This window comes from Musa acuminata, chromosome BXJ3-8 (genome assembly GCF_036884655.1).
Source record: "Musa acuminata AAA Group cultivar baxijiao chromosome BXJ3-8, Cavendish_Baxijiao_AAA, whole genome shotgun sequence".
In the NCBI taxonomy this organism is placed as follows: Eukaryota; Viridiplantae; Streptophyta; class Magnoliopsida; order Zingiberales; family Musaceae; genus Musa; species Musa acuminata.
The window spans coordinates 43,220,527-43,246,744 of NC_088356.1; the positions used below are offsets into that span (position 1 = coordinate 43,220,527).

Below are 26,218 nucleotides of genomic sequence, written 5' to 3' on the forward strand. Positions count from 1 at the left end.
CTGCCCAATTGCCCGACTCAGGTTCTCCGTCTCGTAAATAGGCCAAGTTTGGGCTTAGTCTGGACTGGGCCGGGCCGATTTCTCGAAAAGGCCCAATTTCCACCCATCCCTCGATTTGTTTCCAGTCTTCTCCCATATCATCATTTATTCGTTGTGTTTCACATCGCACTGAACTGAATGCTAATGAAGGTATAGTCCCCACTTCAATTCTTGTTGTCTTGAATGTTAGAGTAATTTCCATGTGATGTTTCTCATCGATTTGACTTTATGATGTGGATCGATCACTAATTCTGACACTAACATAGACCGTTTTGGCTAACAATGCTGTTTATTGTTTCCCTAATAGAATTTTTCCTTCACTAGTTTGTAATTAGAGGTCGATTTATTTGAATAGAGACATAATTCCGTGTAGCTCGCAAAGAGTATAATCTCAAGTATACACCTATGTAGTTGAAATTGACATGACAGAGTCTCCAAATTCTTTCATGTGTCTTATTTTTTATTAGTATATACGCATTTGTTGAATATATATATATATATATATATATATATATATATATATATATATGGTATTTTAAATATTTTGTGAATGGCTTTAGAAGAATGTAAATGATATTTCAAGAATATTTTTGAATTTTTGTGAATTTTAGGAGGGTATGGACATATAGCTTTTTCAATTCTTGAGTTGGCTAAAGTTAGGAAAACTAATTTTGGTAGTATTATTAATGTTTTTTTTTAGTGAATAGATTTTTTAGTGGTATACGTTCTCTTTTTCTTAAAAAAAAATTTGGCAAATATCTTAAAAGTTCTGAAAGAATTTAAAGAACTTACATAACCATCGTTCATGTAAACATATGAAATAATATTTATGTTTGAAAAACATATTAACGAGAATTTAAAATGTATTATGAAAAATATTATTCATTAATATTTAAATTTAAATTTTTATTTATTATATTTATTAGAAAATTTATATTTATATTCCTCATGTTAAGTCAGATTTTGATTATCGAACTAAAATTTTGACTTCCAACTTAGATTCTATGTCATGTATGTTTATGATTTGTGCTAGGAAATGCCAAACTCTGCAAAACCGTGACGATCTAACAAAATGCTTAAGTTAATTTAGGAAATGATATATTGACTAAATATCAAGCCTTCTAGATCCAAATACATAAAGTGCCTATGAATTCTTATGTGTTGAAGAAGAAACCTAAGATGGTCTTTTATAGTAGAGCTTCAGAGTCATTACACTTAAAGATACATGTTGATGTCAAATATGATTATTCATTTCTCTTTATCCAATTGGAATCGTGTTGTATTAAATAGGTAAAACGTACGATAATCATCGATAACATTCAAGGGAGTAGCGTCAAGTTTACCACAGTAGGACATCGGAATATCGGGATATGTTGATAAGGCGTCGATCACATGATATCAGGGTGTCAACCACCTAGCGTTAAGATGTCCACGATTGGTTATATAATTATTTTTCCACTATATGTATTATTGTATTATGTACATATCATAATAAATACTTACATATAATATGTTAGAGCAAAAGACCATGGACAATCACAAGGAATAATAGAAGTTCATGATCACAATTGAATATGAGATTTCTTCTATCCAGCTTATGAAGCTCTCCTAATTTATGGAAGAAAATCGACGAAAGAAATTTTATAATATATAAATCCTTATGTGAGGATGCACTATAGTTGATATCATAAATTTTAGATGGCAACGAGGATTATAATGATGAAATAGACATTATTTCTGATAATAATAGAAAAAATATATAATATAAACTTAGCCATTGTAGAATAATCTTCAAATCAATTTCTCGTATTTAATCGATACTTGTGCTCGATCTTACTGCTCTTTTCGTTACATCCAATCAAATACAATCAATATATAGCTTATTTCCAATAAATCAAGTGTTCTTCTCTATTTTACATTATAAACCACCATAAAAATCATAGCCATAAAACCTAAACATCATATCGAAAAAATTAGGCCCAGATATTAGACTAGTTCAATTTAAAAATAAAGTCAAAGATATTTAAGTCTTTTTTTAATTATAAAGATTTTATTCTCTCATGCTCTTAATAAATTTGTGTAACCTAATTTGGAAAAGAAATTGTTAAAAGATTATCCGATTATGATATTGTTTTAGAATCAACTAAAACCTTATTCCGTATTCAATACGAGTCTGATGTCAGACTAAGAGATTTCGAGTCTACCCAATTTAAAATATGTGTCGAACTCTACAAAACTATGTTAGAGACGTAATCGATAAAGTCTCTTTAAGCTAAAGCTTAAGTTAACTTTCAAGTTAATAGTATCAACTGAATATTAAATTTATATGGGTGGAATGTACTCGAAATCATTCCGAGAACTGAAGGGTTTTTTATGGATGAGAGTTTTGGACTGTTGTATTTAAAATCATTATTTAATACCGCAAATGATTATATGTCTTCTTCGACATTTGGTGTAATTATATTACATCGAATTTGAAAGATATGATAGGGTAGTGAGTATGATTGTTACATCCGAGGACGAAATCATGTTAGCTATACGATAGTAATAGTAAGGTATCAATAATATTATCTTGTCAAAGATGTATACTGCCTTACTCCTTGTTCGGTGCAAACAAGGGCCAAGTTCAATTCATCATATTACCTGCGTTGCTGCAAGAAACTTGTGCGTGTATATTAGCACCACCAAGCACAGACGGTACGAAATTAAGCCATGCAAGAAGACATCTTCCCCATTATTTTACTTGGAAGCGTACGTCTTTGCACGCTTGCGGACACCTCCAAACGCTGCTGTCAACAGTTCCGTGTTCGCCACGGTGATCTCTTTCGGTGATGACGGTTTGATATGGACCGAGGAGCTTTCAGTGCAAGTCTCCATTGTTTGGTAGCTATATGATAGTGTGAGATGCGCATGGCTACATGTCTAGGTTACGTGGAGGAGAATAGATGAGCTGATGGTTAGATGGAGACTTGAGGAATTAGGCAGGTAGGGGCCTCAACACATGTTGTGCTTTGCATGTTGACGGCTTGTAGGATGGATAAAACAATGGAGCATTCATTCAGTATGTCTGATTACGTATGGTAGGGTTTTTTTTTTATTATTTCAGGAAAAAAAAGAAGAAAAATACTATATGCACAGCATCACTTGATTCATCAGTAGTGTTCGATCCATGTCACAAAGCATCATGTTAATGTCCTATAAGTTCCTTAGATACATTACTATCTTGGTAATCCGTGTATCGATATGAAGATAATATAATGCAAGTATTTCTTTGAAGGATATCTCTTGTTTGGAATGGTATTTTGTTCGTAGCAAGAAAGTGTTTGGATATATTTTAAGCACCATCGAACGACTACTGACTTATGACAAACTTAGCTAAGTGGATTTGATGATTTATGTTTGTGTTGGAAAAGCTAAGTTTATTAGACTTACTTTTAGTTTACGGAACCAAATGGAGTCATCGATTGCACAGTGAAGACTTTTATTTGTAGTCAAATTTGTGAGACTATATGTTCTAAAAAGGTACGATTGAGTTTGTAATCGCCATCTTTTAGGCCGGTGATTTTATATTTTTTGGACTGACCTCATCACCTTTCATTGGTTTCATCAGTACTTAAGCAACGTAAATGTCAATCCCATCTAAAATGGAATTAGATTTTATTAACTTTTATGATCGGATTGCTAGTCATATCCAAATGCCATATCTTCTTCATGTGTCACTAACACCAACCATGAGAATCTCTTTTCATGTGGGACTTGCAATTTTATAGAAAGAAAAAGAACTACATATTGTTCCTTATTGATCAAATCGCTTCGGTTGATCGATCGAAAAATTTAGAATCAAACTCTTGATCGATCTGATTCATTTACGTATTCGATAGAATTTACATTTTATATTTTTAAAAAAAATTTATATAGCTTCTTTCTCTTTCGATATCGTCGTGATGTTTAAATTAACGAATGAATCATTAATGAAATTAAAAGATTTGGATTCGATCGACAATTAAAGATATAATAATTAAAGACACAATTAAATCTCTAATTTCGATTCCCACAAACACTCCTTAGATTCTCACGATCGTCCGTCCTATTATAAAAGCCTTAAGTACATTACCATTCAATAAATTATATATATTTGATTTTATCAATAACTTTTTAGGTTCAACATTTAACTATATCTACCAAATAATATTGCTAACTTAAGTATTAAAGGTACTTTGTGCTTTGTTAGGTATATTCCTGGACTATAATTAAATCTATCAAACAACAAAAGTATCTTATTTACAAGGTTCAGTAGTGTTTAATAAGTTCATCCATCTTTCTTCATGCACTTCTCCATCAATTGCATTAATAAACAAATAGTTTACATGGTTGATTTTTTAAGATCAAATCTTTTCTAAAGTCTCATAATTTTGACTTGTTACCTTAATTCATTTAAAACTATACTAAATTATGATATCTTGATTATTTTTTAAAGTCTCATAAATTATTTTTTCTTCAAAATCATCATACTTTTGCATCTTGATTGGATAAATATAAATTTTCATAGTGAGAGTGGTGCAAAGTATACAAGCCTTGTGTAAATAAAGGATAAAAGGTGAGCTGATTTATAAAAATTAAGAAAGAAATTTAATTCAATGATGTATGGGGGCATCAAATCATCAAATTTTGTAAACAAAAATTAAAATATAAAAAATATGGTAAGTGATATGGGTAGATTGACACTCTAAAATGCATTGTGGACGTCTTAGCGATACCAACTTAACAAGCACTCAACTATCAACAAATAATAATATTAATTTTCATATTAGATGATCTTATATTATCTTTTCTCTAATCTAAATTAGTCATTTTAAAAACTCAATATTCATCAATTCCTCTGAATTATTTATTAACTTAAACATCGAAAGACTCATCTTGCATATTGCATCAAAATCTCTTAGAATAATAAGTTATCATATTAATTGAAAGATTTCTCAGTAGATCCACATACCAATCAAATTAACCAATGCTTATGGAGGAAACTTGGGTAATCCACACTCGACACACCACTAAGTGAAGTCTCCTTATCAATGCATGCAGCATCATTAGTATAGTGGGTCCGTAATTAAAACTTTGGACAATGCTTGACTCATGATTTGTGTGCGTTTAAATTTCAAAATGACCCTTTTATTCTTCTCAAAGGCAGTAGGATTCAGATGGTTCTTCTTTGCCTGTAATAATCCTACATCTCTATCGACTTTTGTTTTCATCTCCTTGGAGTCAAGAAGGAATAAAAATCATTAATTTGTATTGTTCATGCTTGGATTACGGAATCTTCTTCCTATTTCGTTGTTTGAATCTAAATAGAATCATAATTATGTTCTATCTAAATTGAAATCATGTATGGTCCATATGCTTTTAAAATCGAAATTATAATCAAGATTAAGGTTAATTAAAACAGTTAATATATATATATATAGATTAATAATAATATGAAATTTTTTGTACTTATAATTTTTTATTTGTTACCATTTTCACTTTTGTATAACTCTGTAATATTCTCCATCATATTGTTTAAACTTTAGTTTACTTTTAACTATTTCATATTTCATAATTGTAAATTTATATTATCTGTAAGATTGTACTATTTTACATTATATATATATTATTTTTTAGTGCAAAAAGAAGATAGAAATTTCTTATTTTTGCACGATAATAAGTTCTCGTTCACATCGAACTTCTAAAAAATAAAAAAATAGTATTAGAATGATTAAAATTTCTAGTGAGTCATCGTTAGATTTGATTATTTTTTGAGATTGTATCATCTTCTTTATTATTTTTATTAATTATTTTTTAAAATAAAAGAAAGTACAACATTATGTGCTGTTTATTTTGTTTCTTTATCGAGCATCACTGCATGCAAATCTTGGGTCTTTTTCATGCAGATCGGATAAACATTATCAAACATCGTCCAATGAAAAATTTACAGAAATTAACCGAATGAAATTAGAAAATCTAATCATTTTGGAACATGAGAAAACTTCGCCATCATTTAAATCACTTCACAAGATTGATTCATATCTCCCTGAGTGGACGTCTTCCCTTGTGAAGGTCCTGTGGTAGCCTTGGGGATCACATTTCATCCCAAATCGAATCCCTTCTCAGCTTCAAAAAGTGACCAGATTTAAGTAAAATATTAATTCGGATCAATTTTATCATTTGACGGTCGAGATTAACAGTAGTGACAAGACGTATGATTTTACTTTGGATATAAAATAAAATAAAATAAAAATCAGATTACCACAATCAATTATTCCCATCCTCAATTTCCATCCACCTTCTATGTCATCAAATGATCCTGTAATCTTCTTTTCCCTCCAGTCTCGTCTCTCCACCCATGGTGAGTGTATTCGGATTCTGGTTTCGCCATAACCACTTTCTTATCTCTTGCTTTTTCTACAATAAATTAATAATATCAGTTAATTTACCAATTTTGGTGACGTCGTGCTTGACGTCGCCGTTATCTCTATATGAACTCCGTCGTCGCCGCCAAGAGTATCTTTGGAGGAACACGATAAAGACGAGGCAAGAGCGGATTACGCTGCGATGCCTACCACGATGATAGCTTACGTCGAACAGCAACGGCGCCTCGTGTCTGACGGCGATGCGGAGCCCAGCGACGGCGGCGACGCCGGCCAGGAGAACATCGGCGCGCTCGATGTCGCCGCCGCCGCCGCTGCCGGAGACATCGCCCTCGCTGCGCGGGACTTCGGCGGGATGGTCTTCATTCCGCCTGCAACCCTTCTCCGGCCGTCCACGACAGACGACGTTGTCCGCGCCGTCTGCGTCGCTAGGCGCTCGTCCCGACTTACCGTCGCCGCCCGCGGCAACGGCCACTCTGTCGGCGGCCAGGCCATGGCTAGGGGCGGCGTCGTGCTCGACATGCGCGATCTCGGGCCCCCCATGGAGCTAGTCCGGTGCGGGGGCGTTGCCGCAGACGTCCCCGCGGGGGCGCTGTGGGAGGAGGTCCTGGAGTGGGGCGTCCGGAACCATGGGATGGCGCCGACGTCGTGGACGGACTACCTGGGGCTCACCGTCGGCGGGACCCTCTCGAACGGGGGGATCGGCGGCCAGGCCTTCCGGCACGGCCCGCAGGTGGCCAACGTGGCGGAGCTGGAGGTAGTCACCGGCGATGGCGAGCGGCGTGTCTGCTCGCCCTCGTTGTGCTCTGATCTCTTCTTCGCGGCCCTCGGCGGGCTCGGCCAGTTCGGCGTCATCACCCGCGCCCGAATCCCTCTCGTCCCCGCCCCCAAAATGGTGAGCGACCGCCGATCCGTTGCTCTCTTATATCCCTCGTTCAGTGCGTCCTTTCTTTTGATATGCTTTCTGAACCGTCCATTGTCATTTCGATGCAGGTGAGGTGGATAAGGGTGGTTTACAAAGGATTCGAGGAGTACGCGGGCGACGCTGAGTGGCTAGTGACTCGGGCTGACTCGGAAGCGTTCGACTACGTGGAGGGTTTCGCCTTCGTGAACGACGTCTCCGACCCGGTGAACGGGTGGGGATCTGTGCCGATCCTTCCCGGCTCGGTCTTTGACCCGGCGAAAATCCCGGCGGAGTCGGAGCCCATCCTCTACTGCCTCGAGCTAGCGCTCCACCACAACCACAGCGGGGCGGCGGGCGTGGACGAGGTGGGTAATCTCGCCCATCTTCCCAGGTGCATACGGACACACACCACGTATCTCTCCAGAGCCATCGTCGCGAATACAACGAAAGCGCGCACCTATACAACTCTTCGTCCCCGTCGAGCAGCATCTCTCTCCCGTTGGAACTCCTGACCCGCACCTGCTCGCCTTAATGCCCATCCGGAAGTCAATTAGGGTGGTGTCTCGTTTCGATCTCTCGTAATTAAGACTAGTGGCTCACACCGACTGGTCTCGGGCGATATTTTGCGTACAAAAAGGGGGTGGCTGCTGTAGCTGTTGATGGCCGTGGGGTAGCACTGTTTGCCGCCGTCCGGAATTACTCTGCCCCCCTTTTTAATCTTTGTATATGCTTTTGGCAGCGGGCGAAGGAGATGCTGTGGCCGCTGCGGTACATGCGGGGTCTGGTGTTCGCGGCGGACGTGAGCTACGTGGACTTCCTGTCGCGGGTGGGGCGGTCGGAGGAGGAGGCGCGGGCGAACGGGACTTGGGCCACGCCGCACCCGTGGCTCAACATCCTCGTCTCCTCGTCGGACATCGCCGACTTCGACCGCACCGTCTTCAAGCGCATTCTCAGGAGGGGCGTCGGCGGGCCCATGCTCGTGTACCCGTTGCTCCGGAGCAAGTTAATGCACTACTTTCCTTTCTTTACTTTTTCCCTGGGTCTGAGTAGATTTGGGTGGGAGGGGAGTACCGAGGACTCGGTTGCGATTTCCGGGCAGTAACATACTTCTGCCGCCCCCCTCGCGGGTGGCCCAGCGAAACAGCTACGCTAGCGTCTATAATGAATGGCTTGTTTTCTTCTTGATGATGATGAAGGTGGGACCCGCGGATGTCGGTGGCCGTGCCGGAGAGCGAGGTGTTCTACCTGGTGGCGCTGCTCCGGTTCATCGCGCCGCGGGAGGGGGACGCCGCGTTGGAGGAAGCGGTGGCGCAGAACCGGGAAATCATCGGTTGCTGCCGGAGTAAGGGCTACGATTTCAAGGTCTACATCCCCCGCTACGAGAGCGAGGCCGATTGGGCCCGGCACTTCGGGAGGGACTGGGCGCGGTTCGTGGAGCGGAAAAGGCGATACGATCCCATCGCGATCCTCGCTCCCGGGCAGACGATCTTCGCCCGGGCCGAGCCTCCCGCCGCCGCTCCCTAATGGAGGCGGTGGTGACGGCTCCGAGGCTGGCAGATCATGATGATGTTGGGAAGACGGAAGGAAATAAATGCTGGAAAAGAGACGAATAAAAAAAGAAAATAGTTAGTGGCAGCTGAGACCGGTGGTGGGGATAGTTAGGTTGGTGGTTGTCATTGGATAATGATTTGCTTTTTCTTTTTCTTTTTTTCTTAACCCTTTGATAAAAAGTAAAAGAATTGTACAGGTGGCATTTTTCTGTTAGTCCACTTCTGATTGATATGTATCTGTAAAGAACTTTTTCTATTCATTATTCATTATTCATATTATATTATTTAATATATATTTAATATTTTATATTATATTATTAAATTATTTATCAAAATTATGTTAAAAGTCTGAGATAAAAGCCCCTCGAAAAACTTAAATTAATGAAATATTTGGCCGATTCGAAAAGTAGTTAAGGTTGAAATTTTCTCCTGAGTTTAAATATAAAAAGAAAATTTCTTTTAAAATTTTTTTTATAAAGCTACACGATATCAGTAAATAAATGATTAATGCTAAGGATCATCGAGTGTTACAATTATTGGATAACGACTCATATTAATACTCGATATCATCAAGTGTCACTTCGACTGAATTATCATGTTGTTGTCGAGTCATCATCCCATAATCGTCAAGTTGTTATCACTAGATGTAAGGATTTAGTTAAGCATTGATCGGATGAATACAACATGTCATTGAATTGATGGGGATGAGATTTGATCGATCCGATGAATATAACATGTCATTGAATTGATGGGGATGAGATTTCTAAAGATTAAAATATCTAATAAGAATTAGAATGATAATAATTCAATTTTATGAATAAAAATTGATATTTTTATTTTCTCATCACTTCTCACGTTACTAAATGGAACCTCGACATAGTGAGACGATGGATAAGATATGTAAGACGATTAAGATCGTATTTTGAAAATTATTAATTTAAGCACTTGATTACCAGGTTGGAAATTGTTGTTCTATTGATAAGTAAATACACAAACCATGTCCGATGTCATTGCGGACTCAATTTAGATGACCGGAACCCACCCTCAATCTTAAGTTGCAAGGAAATTTCCTCGGATGCATACTTCCATGAGAGAGAACGAAATCCTATATGATCCAATGGGGAGAGAACAGATGCATGATCGAGCCACAAACAGTCTGTGAAACCCGCACAGGCGTACTCTTCCACGCACTGCAGCAACCTCGAAGCGATGGCCTCTTCATTGCAAGCTCGACCAATCTGCGGGACTTCAACGGGCTCGACCACTGAAGCAGGCATTAATGCCCATAAAAGATTCGGTATCATTGCTCCTCGCTGGAGCCGCTATGATCCTGGATCAGCTTATCGCCAGCATTAATGCTCTCTTTAAAGACTGTTGATGCATGCTCCGGCTTCGCCGCCGTCGCTCCTTTGGGCTCATCGTTGGCGAAACTTAATGAAGCAAGTTGGAAGCCAGCGCGAGGTTTCCGCTCCTCGGTCATCTTCCTCGTTATACTTTCTCTCTTTTTGTTCTTTGCCATTTTATTTCTTGCCAATGTAATAATATATTCCGTATGCCCATCAAGACTTCTTTGGTTTGTTCTTTGTACATCAAGACAAGATTTCATCTAATTTAGATGAAATCTCGTGATTCCTGTGTTGTGTATGTTGTTATCGATGATAAGTTTATCAGATGAGAATTTAAAAGTATTAATGATAATCTGCATATGTTTTGTTACATATTTCTATTCGAGTTTCTCATCATATGTCTAAGAGACCTTGAGATTGCAGCTAAAGCATTATTAGATCAAAGCAACGTGTCTCATCATTTCCATTATCCATCGATGGAAGGAAAAATGTTGTGTAAAGCTGAAAAGATGTAATGATCGATCCAAGGTCCATACTTGTATAATTATCCAATGATCCTTTTTGACACAACAGATATTTCTTATCATGATACAGTCCCAAAGGATCTTCTCAACAACACATCGTTCATCTCTCAATTTCATAAAGAAATATCTCCTTGTAAAATAATAGGGGAAAAACTCTTATTTTCTCATTTCAAGAGCTCATGGAACTCCTGCTCTCTCTCTCTCTCTCTCTCTCTCTCGAGAGAGAGAGAGAGAGAGAGAGAGAGAGAGAGAGAGAGAGAGAATCTTCTGAGTTAAGTCGAATGGGAGATCATCGAAAATCATCGAAAAACTCTTTATATATATATATATATATATATATATATATATATATATATATATATATATATATATATATATATATATATATATATATATATATATATATATATATATATGTGTGTGTGTGTGCACGCGCGCTGTGATATATCACAAGTGATTGTTTTTATAGATGCATAATAAAAGAGAAACAAAGGGAGCTCACCCAATTGTTCCTCATAGAGATGTCATATACAAATCCTGTGGATGCTATGCCTCCCACGAAAAGATGAAACATTTGCACAAAGGTTTGGTACTTTAGAATCATTATGAAATGAATGACCGAACTGATGAGGGTAATAATTACGATAAGATTCGCGTGACATCAACTGTCCCACATAACGCCTCACGTCTCTGTTGACCTGACAGCACCTAGTCAACGCGAACCGGAATACCTACCAAGGCACATTAATACTATGCTCAGGCTTGATCCCTCAGGCCATGCCAACGGCGATGTTAGACGCTACCAGAAGTACGATCCTGGTCCCTGCGGGCAGGCACATTAGGCAACGGTAATTCTCACTATAAAAACCCTCGCGTTCCGAGAAAAAAAGGAGGAGGAGGAGGAGAGATGAAAGGCCCATAAGAAGACACAATATAGATAAAGAAATCCCTTGCAACTATCTACTAACTTGATTGTCGGAGGGGTCGGGCCGAGCTCCCTGACCCGACCTTTGTGCAGGTGCGAAGGCGGAGGTCGTCCACTAAACACGTAGGCGAGGAGTCCTCTCCCGAAGGGAATAGCGACCTCGTCTCGATCGAGACACCGCAATCGGCCACCTTAGCAGTCTCGAGGAACGTCCAAGGGAGATCCCCCATCATCCGGATCCGAACCAAGCCACGTCGGCCCCGAGGCCATGGCTTAAAGTTGTTTACAACAAATGGAATTTGGGAAAACAACAAGATTGACCTGCATACACTTCTCACAAATTAATTTACTTGAGGTAAAAGAACAAGTCGAGGGAGCAATGACCCAAAGACAATGACCCAAAGACACTACACTCAGAGAATACCTTGATGCAAAAAGAAAAACAAAATCTATATATCAACAATAAAGATTAAATATAAAAAAAGTCGTCGATGTCACAATAATTTTTCTACGCAACAAAATATAAAGAATAAAATTCTTTCTTAAGCTAACCTAAATCCAAATCCAACTTCTTTAACCTTTCACATAAATCTTAAAGATTTTTTCTCTTAGCTTCTCACTTAATCTACTAGAAAAAAAAAAAACCTTAAGAGCCTTTACTACCATAAGATAAAAAAGAATATATATATATATATATATATATATATATATATATATATATATATATATATATATATATATATATATATATATATATATATATATATATATATATATATATATATATATATATATATATATATATATATATATATATATATATATATATGAACATGATCAGTCTGGACTTTTTCTTATAGCATTAAGAGGAATATTTCGGAATGATTTTAAGCCATGGTCACCATATCTCCTGATAGGAGAGAGACTTAATCAAGTGATGATCTTTTAAGCTTGTAGTGGCTTCAGGCAGTATGAACTGCTGTAAAAGATCTCCATCCCGAATGGAATCCCAAATCTGTAGCTTTGTGAATCTAAGGTACATACTTGGGTTGTCGTTATCGACAGTAACGAGGGCTTAGCCAGCTATTTAACTCCTAATATTCCTTACAATTAGCTTGTCCTTGGTGAATGCTGCATTACCGAGGTGCACATGACCTAACAAGTAATATGGCGTGTGAGCCACAAGGAAGACTTGGAAGGGTTGCTGAGGCAACACGAGCTGTTTGAATGGTTGGTGCAAGATGCCGGGATGCTGCTTTAATGGCTGCTTAATTGAGCTTAGGACTTTGCCGATGTGCACGGAAACCCTAGATCACGTTTTATTGCCTCATGACACAGCATTCGCGTAGCATCTCTGCTGTTATTTGGTGTGCAAGTCTAATCGATTCCTCTTCGACCATTCGCAGTAAATTTCGTTGATGATATGTTTTGGAACTGTCGGGCACAACTATGTCGATCCAAAGTCTTGAGAAAGAAGGTAGAGAGAACATGATCCGAGCACAGAGTCCTTTATTACATGCCCGGTCCCTCGATTCACATAGCTTGCTTGCACTGCATCGTTTTCTTGAAAGAAACCAAGCCATTAATTCCAATTTATGAGATTCTCATAAATAATGTTTCTTCAATCAAAAGAGGAAAAGAATATTATTCCCCATCTATTCCTCATTCTGAAGTGAGTTTAAATAGTGTCATCGACTTACATCTTCTAGCAAAAAAAAAAAAAATTCCCATAATGTTAAAAGTAATATGGCTCGACAATACATTGATATCAATTTGATTAATCGATTAGGGTTAGAAAGAGTTCACTTACTTATGATTTATGTGGCAATAATATTAGTGCAGGATTGGTAAGTTGGAGATCAAGTTTCCTTGCATGACTTTTTCCTCTGATTTCTGGGCCCGAACTAACATAATGATCGATTCTGCCACATACTATCGTGGAAAGCAAGTTTTGGGACCAGCAACCTAATAATAATAATAATAATAAATATGGCTTCTTGAGTTTTCCCATGCCATCATACACTGCTTCACACGGATTACGAGCCATGCATGCATGCAGGCATGCATTCACATGTCAACGTGAGGATGAATCTGAGGGACAGCGGTCGTCCATCTTCCATTCAACCATCATTAGTTTGGAGGCGGAACCGTAAAATGACAAAGGCATGTATAGTTCTTTCCTAATCATCGTCTCGTAGCTGCTTCATTAGCTATAATTAGTGGCTTTTGGTTTGCACGCTTGAGGTGAACTGTTCCCTCGTGGACAGCATTTTACATGCGTACTATCCATAGATTATGATTTTACCGATGCATACATAAGCCCATGTATATATATATATATATATATATATATATATATATGATGCGGTGGTACCGTGAGGCGAGAGTCACCATGTAAGATGCATCGAGCAGGCGCTTAAAGATGGTCTTCGTGGTCTAGGAAACCTGGTACCATATCACTGCCATTGCTACTTGAATGTGATAGGCAACGAGGGAGAGAGAAATGGGGAGGAGGCCTTGTTGCTCCAAGGAGGGACTCAACCGAGGAGCGTGGTCTGCTTGTGAAGACAAGATCCTGTCTGACTACATTAAGACTCATGGCGAAGGTAAATGGAGAGACCTCCCAAAGAGGGCAGGTAAGTGTAGCCAAGCTTTAGATGTCGATTCATTCCATGTCTTGATCTGTGTTCCTGAGAGAGAAATGGGTTGTAGGGTTGAAGCGGTGTGGTAAGAGCTGCCGACTGCGGTGGCTGAACTACCTGAGGCCAGATATCAAGAGAGGTAACATCACGGAGGACGAAGAGAGTCTCATCATCAAGCTTCATAGGCTCCTCGGGAATAGGTAAGTGTTCCCTGAACATTCCGTGAACGTCCGAAACCTCGGTTGCAGGAAGCTACAATTTCGTGGTCCTGTTGTTCTCTTCGTGTAGATGGTCGCTCATTGCGGGCAGATTGCCGGGGAGAACGGACAATGAAATCAAGAACTACTGGAACACAAACCTAAGCAAGAAAATGACGCCCCCCCGGACTTGCATCAGGAGACCGGTCAAAGGGAAGGAGGCCAGGAAAGAGGAGTCACCGGAGGAGGTGAAGGCAGCGGGCGAGGCCAGTGCTGTGATTCGTACCAAGGCCGTGAGGTGCACCAAGGTCTATCTCCCGTCACCGCCGGATGACCCACCGACCCACCACGGCTCCAAACCTACCAACAATGGGAGCCCATCTTCGTCGGTCCCTCGAGACGCCGACCCCTCCGGCTGGTTCTTCGAGGACTTCAACATGGAAGAACTGGTGCCCAGCTTTCAGGACGACTGTTTCTTACAGCTTAGGATGGACGATGTACAAGACGGCGGCAACATGAACGGAATTGTTGGCGACGACTTGCTTTGGTTCTGCGACGCCGTGCACCAAGATTTCAGAGGAAGTACCGATCGCCCAGAACTGCAAGTAGCCGCTGAGATTGGTACATTAGCTTCGCTGATAGATTCGGTAGAGAACGGGAAAGCAAACGGTGGTGCCAGGCACATGGTTTCACGGAGCTGAACCCTCTGGGTTTTCCGGCCTACATCTGATGCACGTAGCCACGCTTGCTTCCGTTCATGTAATAATACTCACCACCCTCAAGAAGTTCTACCTAGAGAGAGAGAGAGAGAGAGAGAGAGAGAAAGAAAGAGTAATAAAGTCGTTGTCTTTTTCATGATTCGGACACAATTTCTAGATGCAAGTGTAGTCAACTTCTATTGTGAAGGAAGCATCGTCACATATAAATGTAGTAGCAGAGTAATATCAGACCAAGATGTAAAACAAAAAAGAAAATTTAAGGTAGAAATAAATATTTTATTCGATTTCAGGATCTTAGAACTCTGATTCTAACTTGGGTGCTCGGTTTGGCGTCTTGTAGGTGATCGTTTCTAGAGAATGTATCAGTGGCAATCGGTTGATGGTTTAGCCACATCTTTTCCGTGCATCAATTTTTATTATAAAAAAAAAACACATATAAATGTAATTATTTTAGTGTTACAAAGTCATATTAACCCAATATTTAAAATAAAAAAAATTTTATTCAACTTCTCAAATTATTTATAACATCTTGACCTATAGGATACCGATTCATAATGAATATCTTAGCGACTAATTATATCAAGATTATATAGTATCGATGTTCGATGTGGGTTAAACATTTTTTTTTGAGTCGACAAAATAATCTACTTATTGATATCTATCCATTGATTCAATGTTGGAGGGCTTCTACCATGTGGGTGAAACTTTTTTTTTTTTAGATAACAAATCGATCCACTCATCTATATTTGTCTATCACCGAGGAGATGCGACTTCACATTGTCTCAATTATTTTTTATTTTATTCAATCGATTCATAACTTTGATATGATATTAGAAGTCAAATAATGATGATGAGTTTGAGTCTAACTTGACCAAGGTTAACATATATTAAATTTTATTTTATTTAAGAACATAAGATTATTTTTTATTTTATTTTTCTTCATCTCACACATATAAATATTTTTAATAATATAAATCAAGCCAAGAACCCTCAACCATAACACACAAAACCCTCTTTAATTAAGACATCCATTTTACATAATTGATATAGGTTTAACTTCTCATAGAGAGAAATAGACGGGCGATGACATGAATTCTACAAACGTTCACTTACTCGAACTTGTGTTAACTTCGACATCGTTCGATTTCAAGAGGCTCAACTCTTTCGAATGCCTAACTTGACTTTTCGATAAGTGACACAAGCCCCAAAGGTTTGCTGATTCCAATCATGCAAAAAATAATGCACAAAAGGAGCACAGGAAAATGAGATCACAATAATGTTTCCTTTCTCTTTCTCTTTGGGTTGTCAGTCTTAACGATCAATGATGTGATCAGCAAAAACGAGGGCCGTGATATGTTGCACGTGAGCTGCCAACAGGGCACACGAGAGCACCATTAATTCTACGTCCACGACCACGTGGCACTTTGCATGTTTTTTGAGGACAATCTAACATATTTCTGAAATATGTTTACGTGTCAATTAAAAGATTTTGATAATATATCGTAAGATCATCAGCTTATAATTTACACAGATGTACGGTGAATCTCATAATTATCGTGAGTTAAACATCCAAAATCTTTCAGTAGATTTTTTTGTCAAAAATAATATTAATATTAACTAGATGATAGAAATTATCTATAAAGAAGATATTATGATACATAATAATGACACTGAAAAATTAAATTAAAGAGAGAAAAAAAAAACTCAGCTATTTACTTGTTTTCTTATTACTTGATCGTTTTGAGAAATTAGCTTTAGGATAATAGAAGTTCGTTTATATTTATTCACTCCTAAACTCTTCCAACCCCATGAAATAATTTCGATGGCTTGATTTTGTTTCACCAGTGAAGAAACATATAAGACTTGAATTCATATGATTAAAGAATAAAACTCATTTTGGTTCATTTATTTCTCATTTTTCCGGCAAAAACGTAGCCCACCACTTTTCCATGCGTGGAGACAAAAGTAGAGACAATGTGTCACTTTTAGAGGCTAACATGTGTCCTTGGAACAGCGTGTCCTCACAAAAATGTGCTAACTCGAATTGAAAAGGAATGATATCAAGAAATTTTCTATTTAAAATAAGAAAGATGAAACATCAATTCCATCATGTAATTTGCCATCATAAAAAAAAGTTCAACGAATAATTGTTTTCTTCGATGTGAAGGATAATGAAAAATACAGAAAGAATGCGACTAGAAATAAAAACATGTAGTGGAAAATAACCACTAATTTGGCCACCATTGAACTGTAATTTTGTTTTTAATTGTCACTTGTATTAATTAAAATTTTTGTTATCAGCTTTATTTTGAACGAATATTTCCCTCATTATTTATTAATTATAATTTAAAATAATTACTAATAATTTGATATTTTGGTAAAAAAATTATTATACATTTTAAAGTGTTCAAACACAAATAAAAAAACATTTTCATCAAAATGAGATGTAAATTCTGAAATGTTCAGAAAATGAAAAATCGAGAGCCATAAAATATAATTGACTAATTAATGGCTCTTTAACAGCCATAAAATTAAATCATGTATTGAAATAAATGAAACATCTAGAAAAACAATTCATATTCGATCAACTATATCATTAGAATGTATAAGAACATTGAGAAATAATAATAATAATAATAATAATAATAATAATAATATTTGGCAGAGAGAGAGAGAGTTCAGAATCAAAAGGAAAGTAACTCAAAAGGTCAGAGCTGTAAGATTATAATGGTGGAAGAAAGGTTATGTAATTACACATCTAAGATTCATTCATAGAGTTCTTTTCTATGAACCAAGAATCTCTACTTTTTCTCATTTAAATTCTGAAACGTGATTCGTTTCCTGCAGCTAATTTCATGCATGATAGGGTCTGCTGGTTCTCCGTTAAAAGGTCACCCTCGCAGAACCGTAGAAGAAGAAGATGAACAGGCAGCAAAAACATGAGAATGCATGGCACTCGGCCACGTCTAAAGAAAAAAGGGAATCAGCAGCATGAGTGATACTGACACTGGTGATGCAGTTTCTCGACAAAACTTTTTCTCAGACCCAATAATTCCACGGTGTTTGGGAAATTAAAGACACAGATGATGGAAAAGGTTAAAGATGCTGCCAATAATGTTGACGAGAGAAAGAACAGTGCAGGTAGTAAGACAGCTAAGGAGGACAGGAAAGAAAAGTGAGAGTGATGCAATTAGTCAACACGCTGACCCCACAAGTTGTGGCTCGTTTCAGAGCATGTGTTTCTACTTTTTCTTTTCGTTTTGCTGCAGGATCTGCTTCGGATGGGACACTTGTCATCCCTGCGACTCCTCACGCAAATCAATCAATGGCCTCTCCAAGAAGGAAAAGAGAAGTTTGCATGGCGAAGATGTTGGAGCGGCCGGCGAAGAAAGAGAAACAAGGACGAGAAGTCTAATAATCATATTGGGTTGATCAGAGAAAGAGCAAAAGAAAGAGATTAGTGAGCGACGGCCGTCTTTGACTTCAACCTGCTTTTCAAATTTATCATTATTCATCCTAAATTTATTACAATTATTCGTTCATTATTTTTTTACCAATGATAAATGATGAAAACTGAGTCACAGTTTTTATCAACTAAATTATTTTATTTTTTATAAAATAAATAATATATTATTTTAAACTTCTCATTATAACTAACGCATTGTTTATTATTATTATTACTATTATATTTATATATATATATATATATAATAGGTGGTTTTGTATTTTCTTTGATGCGTTGACAATTAGCTCAACGTGTGATTGAATTATTATAGGTCAAGTGATTTCTTCAATAATAGCTTAATAAATTACAATAATTTCGTTTTTAGCAATATCTTCCTTCAAGATGAATTTAGAGATACGAGATACTCAATGTATTCAATCTTATAATGTAAAATATAACAAGCTTCTTTCCATGATTCGAAACCTAATCTCAGCATCTTACTGCTACATCAAAATCTATTCTCAAGAATGGCTGATGGTATGCATAATTAGATCATTTTCTTCCTTCCTTAAGTCATTATCTGAATTAATTGTTATCATTTTATTGAATCCTTGGGTGATGATAGAGGTATAATAATAATAATAATAATAATAATAATAATAATAATAATAATAATAATAATAATAATAATAATAATAATAATAATAATAATTCGGATGGTGTTCTTTATTTCAAGAGCTGATTGCCTGATACAAACAACATTAGCATCCTTATGAATTAATTGTCTTTTCTTTATTTCACGGTAAGTAAGAGGTGTTTGTCGTAAGTTAAGATAAACTTGATGTTAAAATTGAAGACAACGAAAAGCATATCTACTATTTGAGGGTACAAATTAATTTCTTGGAGAAGCATCTTTCTTTCAGTACTATCTGTATAGGTTTTTGAAGAACCTACAAAAGTAGTCTGCAATATTTTTGTAAGAGACTTTATTTAGTTAGATTGATCATTATTGACATCATTGTCATCTTCGTACTAATGACCTAAGCATTGTGGTTGTCAGCAATAGTATCATTGATTGAGTCACTCTCATTAATATATATTTGGGTTCTTTCTTGTTATTAGTCATTTCATTCAAATGTAGTCCTCAACTCAAAAGTCTGAAATTACTGCTGACTCAGTCATTTCAAATCAACCTGATTTCACTGCTATCAGCAATATCTTCCCATCAGTAATGCCACATTTTTCTTTAAAATTTAAAGTTAAATCAAGATTTACATTTTGAGTATAAGGTATTTGAGACGAATCAAACGAATATATTTAAAATTATTTTTTTGAATTCTTAAGTCAATATGAGATTTTGAGGATTACATTAAGTATCCAAGTTAGACAAGGAAGGTCGATTGTTACGTTGAGACTATGGTAAATATCATGAATAATTATACGTATCATTCGATTATTAATAAGTCGTAAGATCATGCATTAAACCATCAAAACTATGATTACGAGGATAACAACTTTATCGAGCTAGCTTTGTCATCGACACTAAGTTGTTAACCTAGTAGAGCTAAGTTACCATCATCCACATAGCCAACCTCATGAGATCGGATCTCAGTTGATGTATCAATCGAATAAATATAAATGTAGAACTTTAGACCAAACTTCTTCGCGAAGCATACACGATTACTCCTCCATATCACTCGGAAACTATTTTTCCCACATATCCATAATTGCATCTTATTTCTTCTTGTTCTTTTGGATTTGATCAAGTCGGAATAGAACTCTGAGTTACTATCACCTAATTGGATCCACCGGATTCTATAGTTACTGATTTAGATAAACTATCTTTGGCAATTAGATTTCAAGCATAATGCTTGAAATAAGATTTCAGAGAGACTATTCCTGGAGGGAATAGAAATGTTTTGGATACAATAATTTCATTCTCATGCCGGAAAATAGTAGAATCAATTTTGACTATACCTTCCTACTATAGATAATATACATTTAGCTTAAAAAGAAGAGAATAATCATCAAATGATATAAAATTTTTACTAAAGGTAGCACATAAATATGAAAACTAAAGTGTATAATATAACACAGAGCAAACATATAAAAATATATCAAATAGATAAAAAAAAGGGTATAGATAAATATATGAATTATCTTGACATTATTCTGATTTCAGTCACAAAGAGCATATGAATTAATCGAGAATTACATCTAATTTATTTACTGAATTGAGAACTAAGTTTTATTTTTTTTTCTTTTACCCGATAATTTATGATCATGACCTCTATGAATGTTGGAAATTTGTTTATGTATTGCTATATATTTATTATATCTTCTATTTTATATACTAGTAAGGCCCTGACGAGGTGAGTTAATGACTCTTATAAACCATGGCTGATCTAATCCTTGAAACCAAAAACTCAAAATAAATCTTTAATATACTCAGTCCCTATGATTCCGAAACAAGAAAGAATTCTGATTTATTTGAAACTTTTTATTTAATTTTAAAACAATTGCCGAATTTTTTAGATCGAACAATGATGAGTTAATCAGGATTATCATATTCATGCAAGAATATTTATTTATTTGAATTAGCCATTAATTCTTTTTAATGCTGATGAATCTAAGTCAAACTGTTCAGAATTATCCTATATTGTATCAAATAGCAAATCAACTCAAAAATAATAAATTATGGATTAAATCTTATATATATCATTCAGCTCTTTTAAATCATACAAATATGATATTATTTTTCGTCCTTCAATATTCATCGCGCACATGAATATACTCTTAATAAGAATGTATACATCCTCGATAACATCGTAATTGATCTTCCATTGTTCCTACAAAGAAGATCCGATAAAAAAAAATAAATCATTCTTTTAATTAGTCAAAAATTGTTCAAATCGATTCTAGACATGAAAACTTCAACACAAGTCATATTTCAGAAATAGAATGTCATAAATAACATATGAAAAATGTTTCATAACTACATGCCTAACTTAAGATACGAAATGTAAATAAAAAATACGTGAAGAGAATGTGCCTCTTTCTCTATTTCTCTTTAGGTCATGAACGTAAGACATAGGCCGGCATTGAATGACAACAGTGGCCAATGGCACTCACGGTGGTGTGATGTGCTGAAAACTAACACACTTGTAATGCTTCGGTAGCTTCTAATGTTCTTGAGTGACTCTCATCTCTATTTTCTTGATGTCTATTTGCTTCCCAAGCTAATTTATCTACATCATTATGCCTTTCACACGTATTGAAAGCCTTAAATCACCTATTGTTACTCTAGATTTTGGTTTTCGATATGTAGATCTAATTTGAGTCTACTATCTAAACTTGCCACAACTTTAGTGTAAAAAAAAACTGAAGATCTCGACATGTGATCCTATAAAAATTACATTCGGGTTGTATCAAAGACTCTTTCGATACTTAATTTAGTAAATCGAAAGATTCCGAAAATATATATATATATATATATATATATATATATTATTAGGCTCATTTAGGGATATACCTATGTGGAGAAAAAAATTTCAAAACTAAAAGAAAACACAAAGAGATCAATATAAAATTTTAATGTGGTTGAGCAAATCCTCACCTATATCATGCAGAAGATCAAATTGTTTCATATGTGAGATTAATTATAAGACCTTTGAGATATCTTTATTTAAGCATAATTTTTTTTCACATCCTCTTATATAAATATGAAAGAATTTATATATTTTCACTCATATTCTCTAAAAATCCTAGAGATCAGACATTATAGAGAGAAACACATGAGCATCAAAAGTAATTCCCATAATTTTTTCTCTCCCATCAAAATTCAGGAGGTATTTATAAAAAAACCAAACTAATGATCGGGTTTTCTTTATTCACGAGAACTATTTTTTTTATTAGGATTCCTTATCTCATTAAAATATAAGCTCTTGAAATCCCAAAATACTTATCAATCCTAGCATCCAATATATCTTTTTTAGTGAATTAGTCACTATCAAACTGAGGTAGAGAATTAATCTATAAAATTATCTATCATTATTCATCCGTAAAGATATACATCAAATCGTCGAATAGGATGATGTGTCGATTGATCTCACTTGACGAGCATCCTACTCAAGGCTGAGTAGGTATGAGGTCCACAGGGTGATGTGTCAATTGATCACCTACGTGTCACTTTCCCTTATTACATTCTTGGAAGTCCTTTAAGAAAAATTTAATCGGCAAACTTGGGGTCAAATTCAATCTCTACCCTCTTTTTATTTCTTTTCTCAAAGCACATTCGGCCACTTGTTTCCTGTCAATATATATCTTTCACTGCTCGTGTAAAGCTTCATAGATGTATAGCTTATACGACCCATTCTCTGGTTTTTTCCATTCAACTAGAAAGAATGTGACTTACTTCCTAACTTTATATACTATGGAGAAAGGATTTATCCTCAATTTATTAGAAGCCAAATCATTTCAGTCATAAACAATGAAGGCTCTTTAGATTATATCATGGTCCTTAGTCATGTCATTTCACTCCTTAAGCCAAGTTCCCATCTTTTCAATCCTTATAAAAAATAAACTTAATCTCCATTTTATGCTCATATAGGTCCCCAAAACCTCTTTAGTAAAGGATATAAAGAATTTAACATTTTGAGTTGATAGGACTTAATAAAAGCTAAATATTTATTATCACCAATAACATGGCAAAAGTCAGCTTTTTATGCGTTGCATAAAGGAATAGCTTTTCAACTCCAATTAACTCTGGTTTCATTAACTTAATTAAGGTATGAAATTATTTACTTTTAACAACAAGAATAGAGAAATCTCTATAGGAGGAGCAGGTGAGAGGAGGGGTCCAATAGAAATCAATGGTAAGATGAAAGCCCTAGAAGAAGGAGGAGAAGATGATAGGAGCATTTTGTTTTGTGTTCATTTATTTTTTGAAATAAAATTTTTCTTATTTTCATAGAAGAAGAAGAGAAGGAAAAAGAAGGCTTAACATATGATAAAATGATAAACTTTTCAAAAGCTAATGTTGAGTTTCTATCGATATATCGATAGTAAAAATTTTCTATACAAAAGACTTGTCAAAATGTTACTTTTCACAAATAATTCAAAGTTTCAAAATATAATTACTTGTTCTTCCTCCCGAGTTTAAGACCATCAAGTAATCTTCATATTATGAATTCTCAATTGACATTTAATTTTAGGTATATTAATAGTCTCCGAATCAATTACAAGATTAACAAAAATTTTAATAACCTTTACAAGAATTTGTTGCCAAAGAATAAATTGTAAACCCAAGAAAAATGTGTCATATTTTGCAAATGAAAAGACAGCTTCATAATTTTTATTTTTTACATTTTATTTTGTGTTCACTTACTTTTAGAAATAATTTTTTTATTATTTTTATATAAGAAGAAGAAAAGGAAGAAGAAGACTTAACATATGATGAAATGACAAACTTTTCAAAAGCTAATATTGAGTTTCTATTGATAGTAAAAACTTTATATGCAAAAGACTTGTTAAAATATCATTTTTCACTATCAATTGACAATTTCAAAATGTCATTACTTGTTCTTCCTCCAGAGTTTGAGACCAAGTAGATCTAGTAATCTTCATATCATGAATTCCCAATTCGCATTCAATTTTAGGTGTAGTAATAGTCTCCTAAGCAATTACAAGATTAACAAAAATTCTAATAACTTCTAAAAAAATTTATTACCAAAGAATAAATTATAAACCCAAGAACAATGTGTCATATTTTACAAATGAAAAGATAGCTTCATAATTTTTATTTTTTGCATTTTATTTTATGTTCACTCAGAATTATTTTTTTTCTTATTTTCATAGATGAAGAAGAAAAGGAAGAAGGCTTAACATTTGATGAACTGATGAATTTTTCAAAAGCTAATATTGAGTTTCTATCGGTACTAAAAACTTTCTATGCAAAAAAATTATTAAAATACCATTTTCCATAAACAATTCACAATTTCAAAATGTCATTACTTGTACTTTCTCTCGAGTTTGAGACCAAATAGATTTAGTAATCTTCATATCATGAATTCCCAATTCGCATCAAATTTTAGGTGTAGTAAAAGTCTCCTAAGCAATTACAAGATTAATAAAAATTTCAATAAATAAAAATTTCAATAACCTCTATAAGAATTTGTTGCCAAAGAATAAATTATACACCCAAGAAAAAAGTGTCATATTTTGCAAATGAAAGGATAGCTTTCTCATTTTTGTTTTTTGCATTTTATTTTATGTTCACTTTGAAATAATTTTTTTTTATTTTCATAGAATAAGAAGAAGAGGAAGAAGAAGGCTTAATATATGATGAAATGATGAACTTTTCAAAAGATAATGTTGAGTTTCTATCGGTACTAAAAATATTCTATGTAAAAGACTTGTCAAAATATCGTTTTCCACAAACAATTGATAGTTTCAAAATTTTACTACTTATTCTTCCTCCCGAGTTTGAGACCAAGTCTATCTTGTAATTTTCATATCATGAATTCCAAATTCGCATTCAATTTTAGGTGCAGTAAAAGTCTCCTAAGCATGCAATTACAAGATTAACAAAAATTCCAATAACCTCTATAAGAATTTATTGTCAAAGAATAAATTATAAACCCAAGAAAAATGTGTCTTATTTTGCAAATGAAAAGATAGCTTCATAATTTTTATTTTTTTCATTTTATATTGTGTTCACTTAAAAATAATTTTTTTCTTATTTTTATAGAAGAAAAAGAAGAAAATGAAGAAGAAGGCTTAACATATGATGAAATGACAAGTTTTTCAAAAGCTAATGTTCGAGTTTTTATTGGTACTTCAAACTTTCTATGTAAAAGATTTGTCAAAATGCTACTTTCCACAATCAATTCACAGTTTCAAAATGTCATTACTTGTTTTTTCCTCCCGAGTTTGAGACCAAATAGATTTAGTAATCTTCATATAATGAATTCCCAATTTGATCCAATTTTAGGTGTAGTAAAAGTCTCCTAAGCAATTACAAGATTAACAAAAATTTCAATAACCTCTATAAGAATTTGTTGCCAAAGAATAAATTGTAAACCCAAGAAAAAAGTGTCATATTTTGCAAATGAAAGGATAGTTTTCTCATTTTTATTTTTTGTATTTTATTTTGTGTTCACTTTCAAATAATTTTTTTTTTATTTTCATAGAATAAGAAGAAAAGAAAGAAGAAGGCTTAACATTTGATGAAATGATGAACTTTTCAAAAGATAATGTTGAGTTTCTATTGGTACTAAAAATATTCTATGTAAAAGACTTGTCAAAATGTCATTTTCCATAAACAATTCACAGTTTCAAAATGTCATTACTTGTTCTTCCTCGCGAGTTTGAGACCAAGTTGATTTAGTAATCTTCATATCATGAATTTCCAATTTGCATTCAATTTTAGGTGTCATAATAGTCTCCTTAACAATTACAAGATTAACAAAAATTCAAATAACCTCTATAAGATTTTGTTGCCAAAGAATAAATTATAAACCCAA

General features: G+C 35.1%; 2 protein-coding genes across 2 annotated transcripts; both read left to right on the forward strand.

Moving 5' to 3' along the window:
- The first annotated feature begins 6,592 nt into the window (after nucleotides 1–6,592).
- Nucleotides 6,593–9,171, forward strand: LOC135646032 (cytokinin dehydrogenase 11-like). Its single transcript, XM_065165100.1, has 4 exons — nucleotides 6,593–7,338; nucleotides 7,437–7,712; nucleotides 8,087–8,349; nucleotides 8,544–9,171. The coding sequence occupies exons 1-4, from the start codon at nucleotides 6,628–6,630 to the stop codon at nucleotides 8,869–8,871; spliced, it is 1,578 nt and encodes a 525-aa protein (XP_065021172.1). The 5' UTR covers nucleotides 6,593–6,627; the 3' UTR covers nucleotides 8,872–9,171.
- Nucleotides 9,172–14,086: 4,915 nt separating this feature from the next.
- Nucleotides 14,087–15,468, forward strand: LOC103995483 (transcription factor MYB1-like). Its single transcript, XM_009416078.3, has 3 exons — nucleotides 14,087–14,328; nucleotides 14,405–14,534; nucleotides 14,623–15,468. The coding sequence occupies exons 1-3, from the start codon at nucleotides 14,196–14,198 to the stop codon at nucleotides 15,230–15,232; spliced, it is 873 nt and encodes a 290-aa protein (XP_009414353.2). The 5' UTR covers nucleotides 14,087–14,195; the 3' UTR covers nucleotides 15,233–15,468.
- The last annotated feature ends 10,750 nt before the right edge of the window (nucleotides 15,469–26,218 follow it).